This window comes from Callithrix jacchus, chromosome 15 (genome assembly GCF_049354715.1).
Source record: "Callithrix jacchus isolate 240 chromosome 15, calJac240_pri, whole genome shotgun sequence".
In the NCBI taxonomy this organism is placed as follows: domain Eukaryota; kingdom Metazoa; phylum Chordata; class Mammalia; order Primates; family Cebidae; genus Callithrix; species Callithrix jacchus.
In genome coordinates, this window is record NC_133516.1 from 77,276,778 (window position 1) to 77,300,875 (window position 24,098).

The 24,098-nt window shown below is 48.7% G+C and overlaps 1 protein-coding gene across 16 annotated transcripts in view; it reads left to right on the top strand.

Annotated features, from left to right (window-relative positions):
* Nucleotides 1-20,239, top strand: part of SLC41A3 (solute carrier family 41 member 3) — a 64,637-nt gene extending 44,398 nt beyond the window's left edge. For 13 of the 16 annotated variants that reach the window (XM_078351882.1, XM_078351885.1, XM_054246015.2 and 10 more), the window contains 6 exons: nt 4,103-4,249; nt 9,169-9,313; nt 10,442-10,521; nt 13,169-13,303; nt 17,451-17,599; nt 19,375-20,239. In XM_078351882.1, the coding sequence (XP_078208008.1) occupies nt 4,103-4,249; nt 9,169-9,313; nt 10,442-10,521; nt 13,169-13,303; nt 17,451-17,599; nt 19,375-19,584 (866 nt within the window). In that variant the 3' untranslated portion in view covers nt 19,585-20,239. Of the gene's footprint in view, nt 1-4,102; nt 4,250-9,168; nt 9,314-10,441; nt 10,522-10,669; nt 10,798-12,377; nt 12,695-13,168; nt 13,304-17,450; nt 17,600-19,374 lie in introns of those variants that run through there. The other 3 variants (XM_078351883.1, XM_078351888.1, XM_078351887.1) reach the window with 3 other exon arrangements.
* Nucleotides 20,240-24,098: the final 3,859 nt, after the last annotated feature.

A 24,098-nucleotide genomic window follows, 5' to 3' on the forward strand; every position in this document is an offset into this window, starting at 1 on the left:
GGATTTCAACGTGTGGGTTAGGGGGACGGTAGTGTTGAATGCACAGCACCACCCTCCCATGTGCACCCTCCTCCTTTCTCCCCTTCCCGTGGACCCCGGCTCTGCTTGTGCAGCTCAGATTGTCTTGTTTCATCATCTTTCTGCCTCACCTCCCTGCTAAAATGTCACCTCCTCAAGAGTGGGGACCCAGCAGTTCCTACCTGCTGTCTGCTGCTCCTGTCTCATGCTGGACACAGCAGGTGTTTAATGTGCATCTGCAGCATACGTGAGACAGAATTGTGGGCAGACATAACCCTCTTCCCTGGGGCTCATACGTGTGGGGAAAGCACAATCACCACACATTCGCCACATTGCATGGTCATCCATGGGTGATTCAGTTGTTGCTGGGTGTCTGCTGTGTGCCTGACACTGTGGAGTGCTAGGGATAGACTGTCAACAAAATGTGTTTTGATTTTATAGTCTAGCTCAGGGGCAGACAAACTTGTGAGTGTACGGGACAGTAGAGTGAGTGCCATGTGCCGCTTTTGTCCTGAGGTGTTCTCTGACCAACACTAAGGTGACCTTGGTTCCAGTCGTGTTTTCCTTTAGTGTCCTGTTTTACTCACCTCACCTCAAATGTGTGTTCCCGCAGTTGCATTTTGTCTCTCCCCCAACCTGACAGGCATTTCTACTGATGGGAACAGAACCTTTCGGTTACCGTCATCCCTTAAACCCGGGCCAGGCTTATAACCAGCTCACAGATTTTAGCTGAATGAATGGTCTGTCCTCCAGCTCTCTCCTGGGTCATGTGTCTGTGTGAATCTTGCAGGCCAGGTGCCTTGCTTTGGTGCAGTGAAAGAAGTCAATGTTGGTAACTTCACAACTGAACCTATGCTTATACATCTATTCCCCCTCCGACTTGCTCTGTCAATACCATCTGGGCTTGGCTTGCTGTGGGTTACCCATGTGGGCTATTTGAGGTTTCTTATTCCTACCAGACAGCTGATCAGCCCCATTCCTGTGCCAGTGCGTGGAGCCAGTGTGGAGGTTGTAGGCCAGAAGAGGACTGTGCCGAAGCCCAGCTGCAGGTTTACAAACCACATGTCCCTGCTCAAGGTGTTGCCTGAGGCTGGCTTCTGGTCACAGCCTGTGCAGGCATGGACAGATGGTGGATGCCGTGACCCAGCCTGGTCCACGGATGGGGCAGGATGGTCCAGAGAAGAAGAGTGTAGGAGACCCTCAGCACAAAGTCTCCTGAAAACAACAGAGTCTAACAGTCCAGAAGGCCAGCCCTGTCTTTGCAGGGGCTTATAGAGAACACCATTCCCAGCTCCTCATTTTACAGAAGGGGAAACTGAGCCCAGAGATGGGGTGAAGCTTAGCAACATAAGCAAAATCTGTACTGTCCATGGCTGTTCAGAAGTATTGCGGTTGCCTCACCAGGTGCTATTGAAGAGGCTGTCACACAAGCCTCAGGGTATTGGTTTTCAATAGGTGCCCCCAAACCAGTGGTGTTCCTTTAAATGGTCCCTGCGAGATTGTCCCCACCTCACTGACTCAGCATGCAAGCTCGGATTCACTTACAGCTGGCATTCACAAGGAGACGCGGTGTTGCAGATATCAGGAGACTGGAGAGACCAGTGGGTGAAACAGGAGGATTTTATTTAGGTTCACTGGTTCCATGCATTCGTATCGGAAAACTGAGCAAAAGACAAAGAAAATGGGATACTTTTTATATATTCAGGATGACTTAGCAGCTAACAGGTTTACAGAAGGGAAAACAAAGAACGGTTAATTAATTTGTAGCATGTCTTATGATGTACATTACATTTGAAAAATAGCATTTTGAGAAACACATTGTACATTCTTTGGGTGTTATCTTGCCCTGTGACCTTGCAGCTGGTCAGCAAGAAAAACAGGAGTCTTGAGATGCTTGGGAACTTTGCTGAGAATGTGGGGAGAATAGATGTGGTAGGTTTTACAGGGAGTTAGTTAATTTTAAGCAGAGCTGGGGGATAGGATTTATATTAAACACAATACAGTAAACCTTATTTTATTATGCAGCAATTACAAACTACGATTTTTTTAAATAGGCATACAAATTTATTTGATGTGTATAGATGGGAGACTTCAGAATGAAGACCCAAAGATTCAGGGAAAATTGTCCTTTTTTATGCTGAGGTTTAAAAAATTATTGCTAGCTGTGAAGAAATATGATTGGACAAAAGGGTATAGCCTAACGTTAATAAATGGAGTGAGGAAAGCCAGCAAGGCCTGTTTGTCTAGATTCTTTCTGGTCTCTCTCTGCAGCCTTCCTTTCTTCTGGGTGTGTGACAGGATCCTCTCTGGAATGGGGGGGGGGATTATATATATATATATATATATATGTAATTTTTTTTTTTTTTTTTGAGATGGAGTTTCGCTCTCGTTTCCCAGGCTGGAGTGCAATGGTGCGATCTCAGCTCACCGCAATCTCCGCCTCCTGGGTTCAGGCAATTCTCCTGCCTCAGCTTCCTGAGTAGCTGGGATTACAGGCACGCGCCACCATGCCCAGCTCATTTTTTGTATTTTTAGTAGACACAGGGTTTCACCATGTTGACCAGGATGGTCTCGATCTCTTGACCTCGTGATCCACCCGCCTCAGCCTCCCAAAGTGCTGGGATTACAGGCGTGAGCCACCGCACCCGGCCTATATATAATTTTTTTTAATTGCATTTTAGGTTCTGGGGTACATGTGCAGAACATGCAGGATTGTCTTATAGGTACTTACATGGCAATATGGTTTGTTGCCTCCATCCCCCTATCACCTATATCTGGCATGTCTCCTCATGTTATGCCTCCCCAGCCTCCCTACCCCCTGCTGTCCCTCCCCATTCCCCCACAACAGACCCTAGTGTGTGATGCTCCCCTCCCTGTGTCCATGGTTTCTTATTGTTCAACACCCACCTATGAGTGAGAACATGCGGTGTTTGATTTTATGTTCTTGTGTCAGTTTGCTGAGAATGATGGTTTCCAGATTCATCCATGTCCCTACAAAGGACACAAACTCATCGACAAACTACTATTGTTATTATTTAATTTCCCTCTTTAACAGGGCTGTGACTTGTTCAAAAGATCAGGCAAGGCACAAAGCAGCTTGTGGTGGCAGCTTGAGGATGGCATTAGGTGGTGATTATAATTATATTTAGAGTTACAAGATCCTGAGTAAAGTGTTAAAATGCCAATATCCACAACACAGAGCATCTTCTTAGAGAACCAAGTGAGAGGCTGTGGAGTCAAGACCTAGGCTATGGATGTGGACTAGGAGATCACATGTGATAGTCCCTTTCAGAGCACAGTCTGAACAGGAAGGAGGACTGCAGAGTCATGGTGGCCATGGAAGTGTGAGCCTCACCTCTCAGTGCTGCACCCTGAAATCTGCCACCACAGCATGTGCCTCCCAGTGCCCAGGAACAGGCTCCCATCACAGGACTGTTCCTGGGAGACGCGTGGCCCTCCAAGGGTGCCTCTGACAGCCTGAGAGAGTGCACCTAGAAATGCAGTACAGTCTCAGACACACCCCACCTTACCTCCTCCCCTCTCCTGTGCCCTGCCTGTGTCAATGTCTGCCAGTGCTCCCAGCTCCCTCCCACCCTCCCAGTCTTCCCTCACTGGCCTAGTTCCTAATAAATCTCTTACCTGGCTGATTCCATCTTGGTGACTGCTTCTCAGAGGATGCCAGTAAACGCAGGAGGCCATGAGCTCACCCCTGGGAGGCTCCTTGCTCCGAGCATCTTTGGAGCAGCCCCCGTGCAGCATGGGGCTATGGGCTGCCTGTCTCTGTGGTTCCTGGTGATCTAGGAGCTCGGGAGCCACAGGTCACTCCTTAGCATCATGCGTACAGGTCACAAAGTGAAGTCCAACTCTTCCAGCCTTCTCAGGCCTCTGGTGTATTGGGAAGCTCTGAAAGTCAGGGCAGCCTGGCTTCACATCGGTGCCTTTGCCGAGGGAGGCAAGTTAATGAGCAGCCTCCCTGCCACCTGCCATTCCCGGCTCTGTGCTGCCCATCCCTTGCTGCTGTACCTGCTCAGGGCCATCTGGCTGCCTGGGATTTGAGTCTGCTCTTTCTCCTTTCTTTCTGCAGGGGTGCTGATGGTCTGTATAGTGATTGGTGCTCGAAAGCTCGGGGTCAACCCAGACAACATTGCCACACCCATTGCAGCCAGCCTCGGAGACCTCATCACACTGTCCATTCTGGCTTTGGTTAGCAGCTTCTTCTATAGACACAAAGGTAAGGAGGGCTCCACAGAGGAGGGGTCCTGAAGCAGGTCACCACCAAGGCTGAGTGGGTACTTTTGCACCCAGCCTGTGTGCTGTTGTTTGAATGTGTCCCCCACATTTCATGTGTTGGAAACTTAACCCCTAACTTGGCAGTAGTGAAAGGTAGGGACTTTAAAAGGTGATTGATTAATGAATTGATGGGTTAATGAGTACCATGGGAATGGGACTGATGGCTTTATAAGAAGAGGAGGTGAGACCTGAGCTACTCTCTTCAGTCCTCCTTCCTGTTCAGACTGTGCTCTGAAAGGGACTATCACACGTGATCTCCTAGAGTAAAGGCCATCTTTGTGATAAATTGGCAGAGAACGTGGCTGAACTGTGTCCATACCTGAGGGCTTTGTGGAAGGCTGAACCTGAGAGCGATTTGCTAGGGTGTCTGGTGGAAGGGATTTCTAAGCGGTGAAGTGCTCAGGCTGATGCATAGTTACTTCTGACTGCTTATGGCTGTCGACAAAAAGAGTCAAACTCTGCAAAATACTTGAAGAGCTTTATTCTGAGCCAAATACGAGTGACCATGTCCTGTGACAGCCCTCAGGAGGTCCTGAGAAAATGTGCCCAAGGTGGTCAGGGTGCAGCTTGGTTTTATACATTTTTAGGGAGGCATCAGACACCAGTCAAATACATTTAAGAAATACACTGGTTTGGTCCAGAAAGATGGGATAACTCAAAGTGACGGCTTCAAGCTTATAGGCAGATTTTTTAAAATTCTGATTGACAATTTGTTGAGTTTGTCAAAAGACCTGGGATCAATAGAAGGGAATGTCTGTTAAGATAAAGGATTGTGGAGACCAAGTTCTTATTTGCAGAGGAAGCCTTCAAGTAGCAGGCTTCAGAGAGAAGACATTATAAAATGTTTCTTATCACACGGAAAGTCTGTGTAGATGTTCATCCCAGAGAGGGATAATGAGGCGTGTACGATCCCCACTTCCCATCATGGTCTGAACCAGTCTTTCAGATTAAATTTTAAGAGTCCCCTGGCTGAGGAGGAAGTCCATTCAGATAGTTGGGATGAAGCTTAGAATTTTATTTGTAGTTTATATGGTGAACTTCTAGAGAAAAGGGAAACAGCAGAAAAATTTGGAAAATGTTTAGCCTGGCCATATGGTAGAGAATGGAAGAGTTTCCAGGAGAGGAATCCAAGGGTATGGCTGAGCCACCAGTTTTTAAGGAGATTAGCATGGCTGAAAGGGAGCCAGCAGCTAATAGTCAAGACCAGGGAGAAATGTCCCAAAGGCATTTCAGAGATTTTTCAAGGCTCTCCTCCCATCACAGACCCAGAAGCCTAGAAGGACGGAATAGTTCCAGGGGACAAGCCCAAGGCATGAGCTTGCTGCCCAAGGCCTCCTGGGGATTCTGTTCCCTGTATCCCAGTGCAGCGCTCCTTAGCCATCCCAGCCATGGCTCAAACAGCCCGGATGCAGCTCATGCTGCTGCTCCAGAAGCTACAAGTCATAAACCTAGGTGCCGGTGGTGCTAATTGTCCAGACTTGCGGAGAGCAAGGGCCATGGAAGCTTGGTAGCTACCAAGTTTTGGAAGTGTTTTGTCCAAAGCCCGGGGGCCCAGGCAGGGACTCACTGTTGGGCTGGAGCCACTGCAGAGCTCCCCTACTAGAGCAGGGTCAAGCAGAAATGTAGGACTAGAGCTGCCCCAGAGAGTTCCACCAGGACAGTGCCTAGTGGAGCCATGGAAGCAGGACTCCCACCATGAACCCAAGACTGCTGAGCTACTGGTGTGTGACTGCAGCCTGGGAGAGCTGGGTGGACTGAGCACAGCACAGCCATGGTTGGAGGTGGGAGGGTCTCAGGGCTAGGAGCCTCAACACCCCTCACCAGTGTGCAGAGGACGCCTGGAATGGAGTCAAAGGAGAAAGCTGTGGAGTCACATGCCCCAGTGTCTGCTCTCTCAGGTTTTGGCCTATGGGTCTTTTCTTTTTGCCCATTTCTTCCTTTTGGATGGGAATGGCTGTCTTATACCCATACCACCATTGTATCTTAGAAACAGATAGCTTGTTTTGATTTCATAGGCTCACGTGTGAGTCTCTGGACTTCGGGCTTTTGAGTTAATGCTGGCATAAGTTAAGACTTTGGGGCTTTGGGAATGGAATGAATGTATTTTGCATGTGAGAATGACATGAATTTTGGGGGCCAGGGGTGGAATGCTGTGGTTTCAACAAGTCCCTAAATTTCATGTGTCAATTCCCAATGTGGCAGTATTGATAAGTGGGGCCTTTAAGAGGTGATTGGGTCGTAAGGGTTCTGCCCTCGTGAATGGATTAATCCATTCATGGATTAATAGATTAATGGGTTAGTGGATTAATGTGTTACCATGAGAGTGGGATTGGTGACTTTATAAAAAGAGGAAGAGAGACCTGAGCGACATGCTCGTTTCCCTTGCCATGTGGTGCCCTGTGCCACCTCCAGACTCAGCAGAGTCCCCACCAGCAGGAAGGCCCTCACCAGAGGAGCTTCTCGACCTTTAACTTCTCAGCCTTTATAACCATAAGGACAAATTCTTTTTCTTTAGGGATTACCCAGTTTCAGGTGTTCTGTTATAAGCAACTAACCTAAGACACTGTGGTATTCAAATCAGCCATTATTCCCACAGGAAGGAACCTGCTGTGTTACAGTCAAAAATCCTTTTACAGAGGCAAAGCCTGAGGTTTCCACAAGTTCAAGGAGTCCTCAGGAAAGTGCCTCAAGCTCTCCAAACTGTGTTAGGAAGGATATGCAGCTGAAGCAGGCCTGCCTTTATATGGGTGGTTAACTTCTACCTTTAGGGCAGAGGTGTCCTAGGAGGCTGAATGGGGCCTGAGGCTGGTTGGCCACACTGATGTGTCCTCAGAGGATTGGAGGGCAGTGGGCAGGTGGTGACAGTTGTTGAGGAAGCACCTAGACAAAGGGAGGAACCTCAGCAAAGCTGCAGTTTATCACTCCCCGGGAGAATGTGGGCCCAGGGATTTGAGAAAGCATCCCATCTTTACCTACTGGCAACTGAAGCAGACAAACAGCTGTGATTTAGCGGGTATTGGCGCTGCGACTGTTTCTGTCCCAGCTTTGGGACCATCTCCCTGCCATCCTGGTATTGCAGGCCAGCAATGATGTTAATCACCAGGGAGATTCACCAAGTTTGCCTAAGTAGCAATGGAGATCTGTAAGAATTAAATAAGATAAACTAATTATACTTTTAAGCTAAACTGAACTTAAACAAGAAAGTTTGTGTATGGGTTAATTATTTGAGTTAGGCTTGCAAAATAAGTGAGAGTTAGGCATCACATGAACCTTTCCCTCTGCCTGCTATACCATGTGCTCATTTCCACACGACTTAGATTTAGGCAGAAAATCACTCTTGGAGCATCTGTCTGTCTCTCCAGTGAGACTGTGATCTTCTCTCTGCTGCACTCAGGAATCACTGGGACTGGCCTGTATTAGATAAATCTTTACCCACAGAGGTGTGAGCAACTGACTGTGGCACCTGCTGGGTGTAGTTGTGAACTGGCATTGCACACTGGGGAGGTGTGCTGGGGAGAACATGAGGCAGGCCCTGTGGAAACTTGTGAGTAGCTAACCAAAAACTCAGACTGGATTCGAAAGCATCCTATAAGATGATGCTCCTCCAGGCTGTTGTTTCAGAGGGTGGAAGACCTGGTTAGAGCTGGCTGGGCCTGGCTTATATCTCCTGCAGAGGCCACGTCCTCCTACCATAAATACTTTGTCTATAGCCAGTCTGGGGCACCTGAACTAGAGGAATGGACCTTGACCCTTTAGTGCAGAGGAGGAAGGAGGGGATCGTCTTGATAGCACCACCATGGAGGGAGCGTGTGGGACACAGACCCATGCCTGGGCACCCCTGAGTGTTGGCGCCCCCTTGGAAGGTGAACCCGGCCTCTGGAGGGTGGGGCTGAGGGTATGAGGACCACTCTAGAGAAAGCTAGTGTCTCGTTCTGTCACTTGTGGAAGGGGACCCTCACACAGAGCACAAGACAGGAAGAGAGGGAATGAATGCATGAGGTGCCCAAGTGTGTCAGGCTTGTCCTGGGCCCCCACAATGGTGACTGATCCAGCACCAGGCCAGTCTTCACCGTCCTCCCACCTGTGGAGAAGATGAGACGGGGACATGAGTAGCTTCCTGGCTGGCCGTAACCCATGTGGTTGCCTGAGACTGGCCTCAGCCAAGACCACAGGTGGCATCCCATAGCCAGCCCTGGCATTCCATGGACCCGGTCCATAGCCCTGATGGAGCTGCTTGCTATCTGGGCAGCCACCTTTTTCGGCATGTCTGCTTCCTCCTGCTGCCTGTCTGAGCAGGGATGCCAAGAAGGTGAGATGAGATTGTACACACGAAGTTCCAAGCATAGTGCTGGCTCGTGCTGTGTTCTGTAAACTGTACTTCTATTTGTTTATGACAGTAACATCAGGGTGGGCCTGAGGATGAGAGGACTGCTCTAGAGAAAGCCAGTCTTGTTCTGTCACTTGTGGAAGGGGACCCTCACACCAAGTGCAAGGCAGGAAGGGAGAGATTGAATGCACAAGGTGCCCGAGTATGTGTCAGGCTCGTCCTGGGCCCTCACAGTGGTGACTGATCCAGCACACAGCCAACAGAGTACTAAGAATAGAGTACTTTATGTGGGGAAAATAGCAAGTTTGCCAGAAAAGTAGAGTTGAATGTGACAGGAATTGAGGTCAGAGAGGAGCTTTTCTGGTTACTTCTTGGGATGGTGAAAGCTCTTTGAAAAGTATGGCAAGGCAGTTCCCCCTCAGCTGATGAGGATAGGAGCATCCTCACCTACTTCTAACTTGTGAAACCCAGGCTGGGCCTGTGCATGCTGGCCTTGGCCACGTGAGTCACGTGTGTCCCTGTTCTCCTTTCAGAGAATCAATATCTGACACCGCTGGTCTGCCTCAGCTTCGCGGCTCTGACCCCACTGTGGATCCTCATTGCCAAGCAGAGCCCACCTATTGTGAAGATCCTGAAGTTTGGCTGGTTCCCAATCATCCTGGCCATGGTCATCAGCAGGTGAGCAGGAGCCAGGGCCATGGCCCACTCTTCCTCCTCTCAGCCACGAAGGCCCCTAGAACCAGGGTGACACTCACTGCCTTAGGGGTCGGGGATGGAGTGAAATGTAGCCATGGGCTCCTTCAGTAACTCCCATTGCTGATTGAATTATACCTCTTTACTTTCTTCTCTCCCTTTCACTGAGAACCCTGGGCCTGATTGGTTCTAAGAGAGGCTGCTCTGTTTACAATTGCTAGAACACCAGGGAGCCAGGGAGAGCCAAAGCTGGGGTCACCTCATGAGTGCACAGCGGCTTTCAGGCCATGGCCGCCAGAGCTTTGCTGGCCCAGACCCTTGCGTAGGTGGCACGTCCCACATCTTGGCCTCAAGGCCATATCTGCTGACTCATCTGTCCTCCTGGTCACTGTCCACTCATGGCTGCTGGTGGGACCCAGACAGCTATGGGGTTAGCTCCCCTCCAGAGCCTTAGAACCTTCAGCTGAGCCCAGGTCCACCACACTCCAGCCCCTTGTCAAGGCCCATTTCCTGGGAGTCAACCTTGATGGGGGCCACCCCAGTCTATTCTGATGGAGTTTTCTAACTTTAAGTCTTGGGGAGAAGAGGTGATGGAGTAGGTATCCTTGCTTCCAGGAGGCTCCTGGGCTCCTTATACAGATTGACCTGGCTTCTCCAGGACTCTAAGAACTTCCAAGGGGTGGGAAAGCTTTTGCTAAACTACAGTGGCTGGTGGGAGCAAGGTCTTGCTGCAACATTTTCTGAGAACAAGGGGTGAGGTGATTCTCCTGAAGGTTCTGTTTTCTGCTGAAGAGCATCTCAGTTGTGGTCCCAGAGTCATGGGACAGCCCAGCCCGCTGTGGGCCCTTGGAAAGGTATTTGTTTTGCAATAAGTGAGTGTTCTCGGATGGCTTACTGCAATAGTTGAGGCTCAGAGTGGAGAAGGAAAAGCATGAGCAGGGTGCAGAGAACGCTGGGGAGACCAGCTTGGATGCAGCAGATATTTTGTGTAGGGGAAAGGAGAGTGTCTGCTAATGGTGGGAAGCCAGGCTGAGAGGGTGATTTGTTTAGAGGGTTGTGGGCCATTTTAAGTGTAAACTCTGATTACTTGACTGCTGTCTGCTCTCTCCCCAGTTTTGGAGGGCTCATCTTGAGCAAAACCATTGCTAAACAGCAATACAAAGGCATGGCAGTATTTACCCCTGTCATAAGTGGTAGGTATTTGAGGGGTTCCCGTGGGGTTCCTGGGTTAGGTTGGCCCCCAGGATTGGGTTGGACCTGAACAGCAGACCTGAGAGGGGCAGCACCAGCCCCACACAGGCAGCTGGGCAGCTGAGCCATGGACAGACTGCTGCCTTGCAGGGATGCCGGAGGATGGAAGGAGCCTGGGGAGGAAGCCCCACACATGCTCACAGCAACTCAGACCCACTGCTCACAGGCAGCCCCAGGACATGAGCTCTCCTGACAGAACCAAACTCCAGGCCTCGCAGGTACCTGCCAATTGAGCATGGCCTTCAGACCAGGGTGCTGGCTCTTGTGGCTTTTTCTTTTTTTGGATTCATTGCTGACATCAGAACTCAGATATTTACACTTAAAAATCTGGATTTCTTCTTAAAAATTAAGACTGTAACAAATACCAGGCCTACACTCTGGCACTGCAGCAGTCCCTGAGACAGATCCAGGACTGTGCTTCCCAGGCTCCTTGATCCCCACATTGCCTGCTGCCTGATACCTCCTAGGCCTAGACTTTGTGGGGTTTGTGTGGATGGCCCCTCTTTTAACCAAAGCTGGGTTTGGTGTCTGGTGTCTGATAAGTTTCTGTAAACGGAAGTGATCAGTTAGGAGAGGAACAAAACATGTTTTGGTCCAGTTTAGCCCCTAGGCCCTGGCCTGTGGGAACTGAAGAAACAGCCTTCAGAGGCTGTTAGGCAGCCCCTGCGTGTCCACAGTGCCCATCCTCCCCTGTTCCCATGACCATGTCCGTGTTCCTTGCATGTCAGTGAGCCACTCAGTGTGTCTGCACCCCGACAGTGCCAAAGTGCCTTCACATTGTGAGTGAGGACAGCAACAGAGGGCTTGTTACCTTGGAGTGATTTTTTGGGATGAGTCACCAACTCAGATGCCTTCAGTGGCCAATCAAATAATATGCATGAATTATGCAGGCAAGACAACAGCTAGACATTAAGGAATGGCGGGGGTAGGGCAAGCTGCAGAATGCATTTCTCATCTGAGGTGGTGCCTGTCCAGCTTAGCCACTAGCTGCCTTGGGAGAGTGTAGATCCAGACTTACCAGAGCTGACTTGTGAAGAGAAGCTTGGAATTTGTATTAAGGGCCTAATCTGTAAACAGTATCAATTAATTTGAGATTTTTTTTTTCCTTTTTCTTTTTAAAATTATGTATGGGCCAAGCAGAATAGATGACAGCAGTCCTCTGCCTGAAGACGACTGTTTGCATCCTCTGGAGCAGCCTAGGTGGTTGGCTTCTGCCCCAGAGGTTACTGGTGCAGACCTGGCCCAGCCAGGGAGAGTTCTCCATGGCACTGAGGAAGTAGGATGGGGGAATCCCCACTTTTTGTCAGCCTGCCCCCACATCTGCCCCCACAGAAGGAATGCTCAGCATGGCCTTTGTCAGGTGGGCCATCTGGCCCTGGCAGAGCTTGAAACCTTTTTCACACACCATGGGATCTGGGAGGTCCTGGTGTTCCCAGAAACCGCATGTGTTCGTGATTTTCTGGGCCTCATGACTCTGCCTATAAAGTTCTGTGTCCTAAACCCTGTCAATCTGCACATGACCCCGCTCATCCTATTTCCCCTAAAGCCACTTGCTCTGGGCACATACCCAAAGCATCTATGAATGTGGGAGTCTGCACTAACAACTGGGTTCCCAGATAGGGGCTCACATAGCACCACAAACTGAAATCACACAGCACACAATGTCTTTTTTTCAAAGCTCTCAGACCATGCAGCCGTGAGAGGTGTCCCAGGCACGTCTCCTGCCACATGCCTCCACCTGTGATCATCTCTCTCTTCCCTTTGCCTTCCCTCTCATTCTTTTTTTTTTTTTTTCCAGATGGAGTCTCGCTCTGTCGCCCAGGCTGGAGTGCAATGGTGCAATCTTGGTTCGCTGCAACCACTGCCTCCAGGGTTCAAGCGATTCTCCTGCCTCAGCCTCCCGAGTAGCTGGGATTACAGGTGTGCACCACTACGCCCAGCTAATTTTTTTTGTATTTTTAATAGAGACACGGTTTCACCATGTTGGTCAGGCTGGTCTCGAACGCCAGACCTAAAATGATCTGCCCACTTTCGCCTCTGAAAGTGCTGGGATTACAGGTGTGAGCCACTGCGCCTGGCCCCCTCTCATTCTTATCCACTGTTTTCATTCCTGACCTTCTCCTTCCTACTTTGAGTGAAAAAAGACTTTCTCAGATATTCCAGCCTCTAGTCTGGTTCCTGTCAATGCCTGTGGCCTTGAGGTCTGACTTATCCAAACTGCCTTTTCATGCTGTTCTCACACCTTTCCAACCACTCTCCTCATCCTTACTTTGTCCCTGCATCCCCTCCCTCTCACCCTTGCTCGGCCAACAAATATTTATTGAGAACCTACTTTACAGTCCCACTCTCCTCACCTCAAGAGATGCCAGCGATCAAGGTGATGAAGTTGCTCCCTGGATGTCTCACTCACAAGCTCTGGGCCACTGACTTGCTACCAAACAAGATCTGTGGTCAAGTGGGAGGAAAGGAAAAGATAATGAAGGACTGAATTAACCAAAGAAGGCTTCCTGGAAGAAGGAAACTTAAAATAAGGGATACAACTTAGAGACTGGTGTGAAGAAGGGGAAAACATTTCTTTTCTCCTCGTAGGTGTTGGTGGCAATCTGGTGGCCATTCAGACCAGCCGAATCTCAACCTACCTCCACATGTGGAGCACACCTGGTGTCCTGCCCCTCCAGATGAAAAAACTCTGGCCCAACCCTTGTTCTACTTTCTGCACATCAGGTGGGTGTCATGTCTTTCAGAGGGCATCATAGCTGTTGGTTTAAACAAGAAAATATCCATGTTGTTGGAATCTGGTGTCTAGCAATGGATGCCTGAGGCCAGGGCTGATCTCTGCACACATCACCTTCAGGGCCCCAGAAACCAGGCTCCCTGGCCCTGCCTCTCCTTCATTCCTTCATTCAATTATTTATTGAATGTCTACTGGGTACTAGGTGTCAGATTAGTGACAAAACAGGGAGAGCTGATTTCTTACCCTTGGAGTACACCATGTAGAAGGGCAGATAAACGCAAGTGAGCTCATAATTACAAATTATAGTGTGTACTGAGTAGCAAAAGTGCAGAGTGCAGAGAAGAAGAATTAGAGGATATACACTTGGGGTTGGGAAGCTCCTCCCTGAGGACAAGCAGGTGTTGTTGGGAGGAGGAGGGCTGGAGAAGAAGGGGCTTTCAGAAAAGTGGGTGCCGTCTAGAAAAGGCCCAAAGGCAGGAAAGAGTGTGGCAAGTCTGAAGAACCGAAAGACAAATATGGTCTGAGTTGAATGGACAGGAGGGGATGAAGGATGCTGAGGCCAGAGAGCCCGGAAGGGGTGAGCAGATAGGGCCTTGGAGTTGAGGAAGGAGGCTGGATTCTACTCAGAACCATTGGAAGCTTTTGGAGAGATTTTACCTTTTGTTGGCTTTGAAAACTTAATCTTTTTTCCTGTTACATTGTTTTGGATTTCCTTTCTGTTTTGAGAACTACCTTTAGCCATCTTTTGGGTTGGCTGTTGGCACATTTCTGAAGGATATTTTCACTGCTTATGAAATTCAGCGTTGATAGTTGTTTTCAAACACTTGAAAAATGTGCCCCTTCCTTCTGACTTCCATGACTTATGAGAAATCTACTGCCATTTCAGTGTGTTTTGCTGTATAGGGATGGGGCCGTTTCTCTCTTGCATTTTTCAAGACCTTGTCTTTAGTGGCTAGGAGTTGGATTATGACATGTATTGGTGTGGACTTCTTGGAGTTTATCCTATTTGGGGTTTTTAGGCTCCCTGAACACATGGATTTACATCTTTTGTCAAATTGGAAAATTTAAGCCATCACTTTTTCAGCTATACTCTTTCTTTTTGATATTCTAATGACATGAATGTTACATCCTCTGTTACACCTCAACAAGTCCCTGAGACTCTGTTTAGTTTTTTCAAAGTCTGTTATTCTTCTTGTTTAGATTGGCTCATTTCTATTACTTTTTTCTTCAAGTTGACTGATTTTTTTTCCCCCTGCCCTCTCCATTCTGCTATTGAGCCTATTCACTGAGTTGTTTGGGACTTTGTGGGGTATTGCATGTGTTTAGTTCTAACATTTCCATTTGGTTCTTCTTTCTACTCTTTCTTTTCTGAGACTTTCTCTTTGCTTATACATTCTATTTTTGTTTGTTTCAGGTGTGTTTGTGATTGCTTGATGAAGCATTGTTGTAGTGGCTTCCTTAAAACAGCTTTCAGGTGATGCTGACATCTGTGTCGTCTCACTCTGCTATCTGTTGGTTGTCTTTTCTCATCCAGGTTGAGATTTTTCTGGCTCTTGATAAGATGAGTGATTTTCATTTGAATCCAGACATTTCAGGTATTATGTGACAAGACTTTGGATCACATTTGAATCTCCATTTTAGCTGGCCTCTGTTGACACTGCACCACTGGGAAGAAGGAAATGGATTGCTGCCTTACTCCTAGGTGGGGGTGGAAGGCCAGGTTCCCCACTCAGCCTCTATTGCTATCCTGGAAGAAGAGGAACACCTTGTTACTGCTGGGTACAGTGCGATCTAGGTTCCTCACTAGGCCTCCTCTGAGACCACCCTGGCTGGGACGAGGAGAGACGCCTTATTGTTGCTCCCCACATGGCTTCACTGACAAGGTGGGAACCCCATTACCACTGGGTAGGGATGAAAGTTCTGAATCTCACCCTGCCAGCCACAGATGATGGTGGTACCATTTGGCCTCTCCTGATGGGGTTGGGGTTGCAGTTTATCCGGTGCTATGTGTTGGAGCAGGGTAGTTATTATCTGAAAGTTCTCTGTTTTGCTGGGCTGCCCCTTTCTTGGCCTTTGGCTAAAAAGAGCAGATTTCTATGGAGTCTCTTTTTGAGACAGGATCTCAATCTGGCACCCAGGCTGGAGTGCAGTGGTATGATCTCAGCTCACTGCAACCTCCACCTCCCAGGTTCAAGCAATTCTCCTGCCTCAGCCCCCCAAGTAACTGAGATTATAGACATGTGCCACCATGCCCAGTTAATTTTGTATTTTTAGTAGAGACAAGCCTCACCATGTTGGCCAGGCTTGTCTCAAACTCCTGACCTCAAGTGATCGCCTTTCTTGGCCTCTAAAAGTGTTGGGATTACAGGCATGAGCCACTGCACCCAGCCTTTGGAGTCTTTTTTGTCTATTTGTGTCTGTATTTCTTGATGGCTGACTTCTCCAGGACTTAGTCTTGGATACGTGAGGCAAATAAAGAGAAAAAAGGACAATTCAGGGGACTCACGATCATGTTGTTAATTGCGGCCCAAGGTCCCCAGCCAGCCTTTCAGAATCTGTTTGCGTTTGTTTTATATACAATGTTCAGGCTTTTATTTGTACTTAGTGGGAGAAATAGGAAGAAGTATGTCTTCCCCTTTTGCTCAGATGTCAAACTCCCTGTTATATTTTCTAACTTGTCATTTGTATATAGAAGAGCTATTATTTTTCTGTGTTATTCGTACACCTACACATTCTATTGAATTCTTATGTTTACATGGTTGCTTTATAGATTATCTTGAGTTCTCACACAAACTTCCAATAGCAGCTTCTTCCGATCATTTTGCTTCCTCTTTTTGACTATTTTTTTAAAGAATACTTTTATTCCATGTCTGATTTCTCATCATGAATAGATGTTGGTACTCCTCTGCATTAGCTTTGAGCTATATCTGTTTTTTTTTTTTTTTTTTTCTCTCCTTTTCTTTATCATTTTGGTGAAATACATGTTTTAACTCAGGGCAAATGGAGACTGACTTTTCATTAGAACTCCATTTTCATTTGAGAAATCAATCACATTCACTTTAAAATTTTGAAAAGTGTTTGTGGTAGAGCCAGGGACGATCACACTTATTGTAAAGTCTAAACTTTGAGCCTGGGAATCAACCTAACAGAACGGCCTTCAATGTGTGCGTTCAACTTACAGAGTTAAACTGATGTGTGTTTGCAGGAGTTTGTAAACCCTTTCTGTGAAGAAGCGGAAAATGTATTTTTCCAGCCAAATCCAAGCATTTCAGAAATAGCTGTAAATCGTCTAAAACACAAAACGAACGTATCCTTCAGACTGCTCTGCTGTGTGTTCGCTTACCTAAGGGAGTTGAATCTGCCTTGAGATTGAGAGAGTGAGAAGTGCGTTTCTTCTAGGAGCTGCGTTTTGATATTCCAGAGTGAATGGGAGTAAACGCTGTATTGAGAAATATCTGCTTCTAAAATCAAAACGGAGCAACCTAACAGAACGGCCTTCAATGTGTGCGTTCAACTTACAGAGTAAAACTGATGTGTGTTTGCAGGAGTTTGTAAACCCTTTCTGTGAAGAAGCCGACAACAGAATTTTCCAGCCAAATCCAAGCATTTCAGAAATAGCTGTAAATCTCCGTCTAAAACACAAAACGAACGTTTTGAACCAGCTGCCCTCCCCAGATCACCAGTGCCGCATTGAGTGGAGTACCACGCCCAAAGCTCTTTTTCTTCTTAAGCCCCTTGCATGTTCTCTTTTGTCTGCCCAAACTCCTCTCCCCCAAATTCAAATCCCAACTGAAATGCTATTTGCAGGAGCTCATCCCCCGATAGGCTTCCTGCTTTTTCCCTTCCTTTTACCCTCATTTTCTTCAAAGTACTTCCCACAGTCTGAAATAGTCTTTCTTTCTTCTTTTTATTTCTGCTTACTTGATTCTTGTTTGTTTCTCTTTTTAAAAATAACAGTTCCAGGAGGAAGGGGGAAACACTGTATCCCCATCTACCAGAATATGCTTGTCTCATAGGTGTCCAGTGAACACTCGGGAATAGATGGATGAGTGAGTGTGGATGCCTCACTGAGGACTGTCACATGCCAGGGTGGCCTCACTGCAGGTGACGTGACCTTCTTGGTTCTGTTTCTTTCAGAAATCAATTCCATGTCAGCTCGAGTCCTGCTCTTGCTGGTGGTCCCAGGCCATCTGATTTTCTTCTACATTATCTACTTGGTGGAGGGTCAGTCGGTCACAAACAGCCAGACCTTTGTGGTGCTCTACCTGCTGGCAGGCCTAATCCAGGTAAGCCTGACTGCCGCAGCAGAGGTCCGCAGGTGGGTAGCCAGCCAGGCATTTTCTGTCTCCTGAGAGGCTGAGCGGGGTGGGTGGAGGTGGCTGGACATGTGGGGTTCTAACATATCAGCTCCAGAATGGAAGGGGAAAGACTGTATCGCCATCGGCCAGAACGTGCTTGCCACATAGTAGGTATCCAGTGAACACTTGGGAATAAATGAATGAGTCCCTATCTTCCAGGAGTTGAGTCAACTTGTCAGATACAGAGGCTGCTCCACACTGCACACAGCATGCTGCATACTCCACACCACACACTCCATACCACACACCACACACTCCACACCCCACACCACACACCACCCACCACACACTTCGTACTACCCACCACACACTTCACACCACCCACCACACACCACACGCTCCACACCACACACCCGACACCACACACCCCACACCACACACCACCCACCACACACTTCATACTACACACCACACACTTCACACCACACACCATACGATCCACACCCTACAGCCGACACCACCCCACACCACACACCACCCACCACACACTTCATACTACACAGACCACACTTCATACCACACACCACACGATCCACACCATACACCCAACACCACCCACCCCAAATCACACACTCCATACCACACGTCACACAGTGCATGCCACCCATGCTACATGCTGCATGTCACAGTGCATGCCACATCCTACATGCGACACAGCTTCCACTACATACTGCACTGCATGTTCCACATTTCATCCTGCACATCACCCCTCACACTATATGCTGCATGCTAGACACCACATACAACATGCCACACTGCACGCTGCACATTCATCATCAGAGGATAAGAGGAGCAGCCTGAGGATGAAGCATGTTCGCATGAAACAGGCTGATGAGCAGTCCAGCCATCCACTGTCTACCCAGTAGCAGGTGGGCAGGGCCAGGCCCCTGCAGGGGTGCTGCTATGAGGCATGCATAGGCTTTGATCAGAGCTGGACAGCAGTGATCACGGTGGTGAAGGAGATTAAGCTGGTTCCTGTGCTGGGGTGGTATTCAGCACACTGCCTAGACTGCAGTGGGCTGTTGGTCCCCAGTGGGCCTGGGTCCTCTGCAGGGAGCAGTGTGGACACTGGAGGGCAATTCTGGGGGTATGGTACTGGTACTGCCGCTTTCTCATCTCCCTGAGTTGATGGCATTTGTAATTGCGGTGTGTTCCTGACCCTAAAGGGTAGAATTCGGGAAATCCAATAAGTTGTCCTGAGCAGCAGCAGCTTATGGCTCCAGTTGGGGAGAAGGAAGGAGCTGGGGTCAGCCTTGGACAAGGGACTGAGGAGCCGTGAGGCCTGAGCAGGCTTGTGTGGACTACCCCATGGCACCTTCAGGAAGGGCTGGCTGTCCTAACCTCCAGGGAGAAGAGCTCAGGCAAACCCAGTGGACCTCTCAGCAAAGTCCCATGAGTGGAGCCTGGCACAGCAGAGAGAGCCCTAGCTGGTGAGTGGCAGTGTGTCTGACTGGCCCTTCAGGGTGACAGGAGCAGGGCCCACCAGAGGCAGGAGGCTAGGAAAGTGCAGATGAAGGTCACCTCTCTAGCCACTGCTTGAGCTCAGAGCTGGGCTTCAGACTCCAAGAGAAGCTGGAGGAAGGAGGCTGGCTGGGGCTCACATGTCCACCTTGGTGTCTGCCTTTGAGCCTCAGCTAGTGCTTCCTACCCATGCTTGGCTTTCTGACTTGGTCTTCTTTTGTGTCTCTTTGCTCTCCTGACAGGTGGCAATCCTGCTGTACCTGGCAGAAGTGATGGTTCGGCTGACTTGGCACCAGGCCCAGGATCCTGATAACCACTGCATCCCCTACCTCACAGGGCTGGGGGACCTGCTCGGGACTGGCCTCCTGGCACTCTGCTTCTTCGCCGACTGGCTACTGAGGAGCAAAGCAGAACTGGGTGACATCTCAGAACTGGCTTCCGGACCTCCCTAACTGGGCCTCGCTAGGCCCATTTGCTCATTAGAATTTTCTCCCACAACAGTGGGGTACAGAATTCAGTTTCTCCCTTGCCAGGTCCTTGGGATGATTGACCCCGCCCCTGCCGTAGCCTTTTGTGAGTCTGCTAAGGTAGCTCACATATACCTCAGTTCTGGCCGTGGTACCTGAGCCCATGATAGAGCCCTGAAATCAAGAGCGTGGCTTGAGTGTGTGAATATGGTGTGTGTACATGCTTGTGAGCATGCGAGTGTGCATGCGTTTATGGAGAGGAGGGTCTCTTGCCTGAGAAGCTAAAGAAGAGGCATGTCCAATGTGCTTTGCGGGGTGTGTTTGCTCTTTTCCATGCCCATGCCACCCAGATTGGGATGGACCAGGAAGGAGCTCCTTTCTGTTCCCCAGCCTCAGGGTTTGAGCTGTGGCTTACTTGCTGTCTTTACCAGCCAGGTTCAAGCTCCGCAGGCCACTCTGTTGCTATGCCGAGAATGTATACAGCCTCCCAGGATGGGGCCCTGTACAACCCTTCATCTGCTGTCAACATTTAATCTTGTCCTTGCTGTTTTTTTATTTTCCTTTTTGTTTATTAGCAAACACCTCTGTTGATATTTCAATAATCAGAGAAGTGTAAAATAAAACTGATTATATTGTACTTGACCTTTTATGTCTTTAAAGACAGTTAATGCAGCCCTGAGGCTTGGGGTCTATAAATAACAAAAGCATCTGGCATTTCTCTTGTGCAGTGTTTCTCAGAGTGGTCTTCAGCCTAGAAACATCATTGTCACCAGAAATCTTGTTAGAAATGCAAATTACTATCCCTCACCCCCAGGCCTGACCAGCCAAATCAGCATCTCTTGGGAGTAGAGCCTGCTATATGGGTTCAGCAAGCCCTCCAGGTTTCTAATGCACACCCACATTTGAGAACTACTATTCGAGAACATCATCTTTAAAAAAGGTATGATCGCTTCCTGTCTCTTATTAACTCATGGGGACAACTGTAGCCATGCTTGGGCCTGAGGATTATTGTCTTCATATGGTAAAATAGGCGTCTACTCATTTATTCAACAAATGTTGATACAGAACCTCTTGTATCAATGTTCCAGAAGGAAGTGCATTAACTGGAATAATTGAGCAGAATTTAAGGAAGGCACAGTTTATAGGTACATGGGGACCTAAGAAGGGCGAAGGCATCCTGGGGCCAGGCGCTATCAGGCGTTCACCTGACCTGGAGAATGTTGGGATTGTGGTTGCCTGAGATGCGTGGGGATCTCTAATAAAGAGACATGGCTGCTTCAGCTTGTGGCCTGGCAGAGAAAGCCAGGGAAATAAATATCCCAATCCCATTCTCTGTCCACCCTATTGTCTCCTGCCCGTTTCTCCCATTGGCCAAACCCAACCAGAAGTTCAATGACTAGGGGAGCCTCTTGATGACCGACAGATGTTTCAGCCTCCTGAGGCACAGAGCCAGAGGAGGTTGGGGATGGATCTGGAGAGGCAACTGGAGAATATTCAACATAACTACGTGCCAAACTCCAGGCTAGATACTGGGGACACACTTGTGGGAAAAGCACTCATCATCCCTGGTTCAAGTCCCTACTAGGAGAGACAGTCATGAACATCACATGAGTATTCAAAGTCTAGCTCTGATAAGTCCTACAGAAGACAAGCATGTGGTGCTAGTGAAGCATGGAATGAGAGCTAAGATCTATCCAGCACTTCCTGTGTGTCTGGTTATGTTCTAAGCATTTGATGGGTAAACTGATAGCCTCACAATAAGTGATGCAGTATGTACCACTCCCATTTGTAGATGACTGAAGCATTATGAGGCTTAACTTTCCCAAGGTCCTATGACTAGTGAGTGGCAGATTGCGGATTTGAGCATAGACATTTGGGCTCAGACCCAACTTATGTGTGTACTAAAGGAAGTGCCACAAGATCCTTGCTTTGCCAGCCTCTATGGCCGGTAGGAACTTTGCCTAAGTTTTGCTCAGGCCTGCTGGGCTCCTTCTGTCCACTCGGCCTGGCAGGCTGCACTCAGCTCCTGCTACCAGCTCATGCTCCCACACCTGCCAAGGTGAGCCAGGCACAGAGTAATGAGGGATATGTGAGTGAGTGAGCATGGGGTCCAGCCACTGCACACAGCCAGGCACCAGGCATTCCAGCTGTTGCAGGGGGGCAGGCAGCTTCAGGCACTGGCACAGGTGCCAGTTCCATGCAAGGCTGCAACTGGATCAGATGTACTACAAGAGCATCCACTGCAGGTACCCGCATCTAGAATGCGGTGGTGCCCAGAAGCATGGAGACACCAGGGGCTGCAGAGCCCCAAAGAGGATGTCACAGCTCTGGCTCAGGGAGCTCCAAGGTTGGGTTCCCAGAAGGGCTACAGCTCTTCTTTCCTCATCACCTGCAACATGGCATGTTTCAGCCCTGTTTGTATTATGGCTCTTTCAGTCCCACCATTCAGCAGGTCCCAAATTCTTGTCCTGCATCCAGGAGGAATGAGGTATGTAGACAACTGGAGGGTAAGTAAGACAGAGGGAAGCTTCACTGAGTGACAGAACAGCTCTCAGGAGACCCTGAGTGGGTAGCTCCTTTCTGCAGGCAGGTCGTTCCAATGAGTGTCCAGCTCTCAGTGGATAGGAGACCTGGAATGGGTAGCTCTTTTCCACAGGGAGGTCATCCCAATAAGTGTGGGTCTGGCTGAGTCCAGGGTTTTTAATGGTCACAGAAGGCAGGAATTGCATGCTGGTTGGCCCATGAGTAGCCATGGGTTGGCTACATACCTCATTCCTCCTGTACCGTAAGTACCGTAAGTTCTCACTCCAGACTGCAAACTCTATCCTGAACTGGCCCAGCCCGCAGGCTTCAGGTCATCCCTAGATCGAAGTGGGATTTTTGACAGGACCCTGCCCCTTTTCACTCAGGAGCCTGTCTGCCTCCTGCCACCAACATGCTTTCCATGGTGCCCAGGCCGTTTGTGTCAAAGGGCACCTGCAGGCCTGCACCAAGCTGCCCCTAACCATCCCCAGCCTCCCTCTCAAAGGAGGGAACCCAAAGTCAGCACCCAAAGTCCAGAGAGGGCTGAGGCAGTGGTAGGGCTGGTGTATTAGTGCTGCCCCAAGTGCATACAAACCAGGCCGGTCATGACAGCATCCAGGCTTGGCTTCAACTTTGCTCCAAGATCATAGTGGGTGCCAGGAGCAGGGAGGGGCCAGGGAGTGGGAGCAGGCATTTCTGAACCTGCACGGGCAGGAGGGCTTCCAGGGCCTTGAGAGCACAGGAATGCCTGGGTCCAGAGCCACAGCTGGGTGGCTGCAGCTGTGCCCAGGAGCATGGGGCTCCCACCCTACCAATTCAGTAGGGCACAGGGTCCCCACCTGTTTCCAGCTCCTGCTGTTGCCCTGGAGTGTGCAACCCCAGCCATGTCTCCCCCACTGCAGCTGGCATATTCAACAACCACTGCTCCAGATGGGCTGCCTCTGCCATCAGCTTCCCCTCTGAAGCGGTACATCTGCCATTAGTATAGAGACGATAACTGCTTCATGCTGACAAGGGGCATTGTTTTGGGGAAAGTGGCAGTCAGATATTCTCTCAGAGGCCTAGGGTCCCCAGTTAAAGGGAGCCATTGTCCGAGGCTCCCTTTGAATGACCATTTGGACTTTGATGGCCTGACGGTGAGAAGAGACAAACCAAGTTATCAGAAACATGGATCAAAAGGAAACAAGGGGGTAAGGATAGCTCAAAAATCCCAAGGCTGCCAAGATATTCCAGATAATGGGTGGCTGTAGTTATGCCTGCTAAGATTTGGGTGCATAGGGCTTGGCCCTGGTTAGCTCATTTTGTCTTACTTTCCCCAAAAAAGAAACCTCTGGGTTATGAGCACCCCATTTACCCAGATGATGATCTGGCATGATTTACAGTATAATTCCCCAGAATTCAAATATTGATCCAGATTTTTACATTACCCATCCCTTTTGTATCTTCTGAGCTGCAGAGTTCAAGTTCAAAGTCGTGAGAATTTGAACCGTACATGATAGAGATTTTAATTAGAAACAAGAAGTAGATCTGGGTTAGTATCAAGGTGAAAAAGTAAAGTTCCATCTCAGTTTCAAGGTCTAGGTCAAGTTAAAGGTTAAAATAAGTTTTAGGAAACTTCAAGCTTGAATTTCAGTCAGGAGCAATATGTTGAGGTCAAGTTCAAGGCCAAGGTCTAAATCAGGTTCAAGTTCAAAATCAGAGCTGAGTTTGATCTGCCTGTGAAGTGGTTTAAGTAGTTACATAAAAATCAAGGAGAAATTTAAGGGATCAATCAACTTCAACTTTGCACATAAGGCCACATCTGGTAGATGGTAGTAATGAAAGGATAGGAAGAAAGTCTTAACAGGTCAATAAAAGATCAAAGTCAGTGCCAAAATCAAAGTCAAGATTATATTCAACTTTGTAATTAGTGCTGTATATGATCTGGTTATTGTTCAAGAACAGGATGAGTGTTAGAACCATAGCAAAGCTCAAGG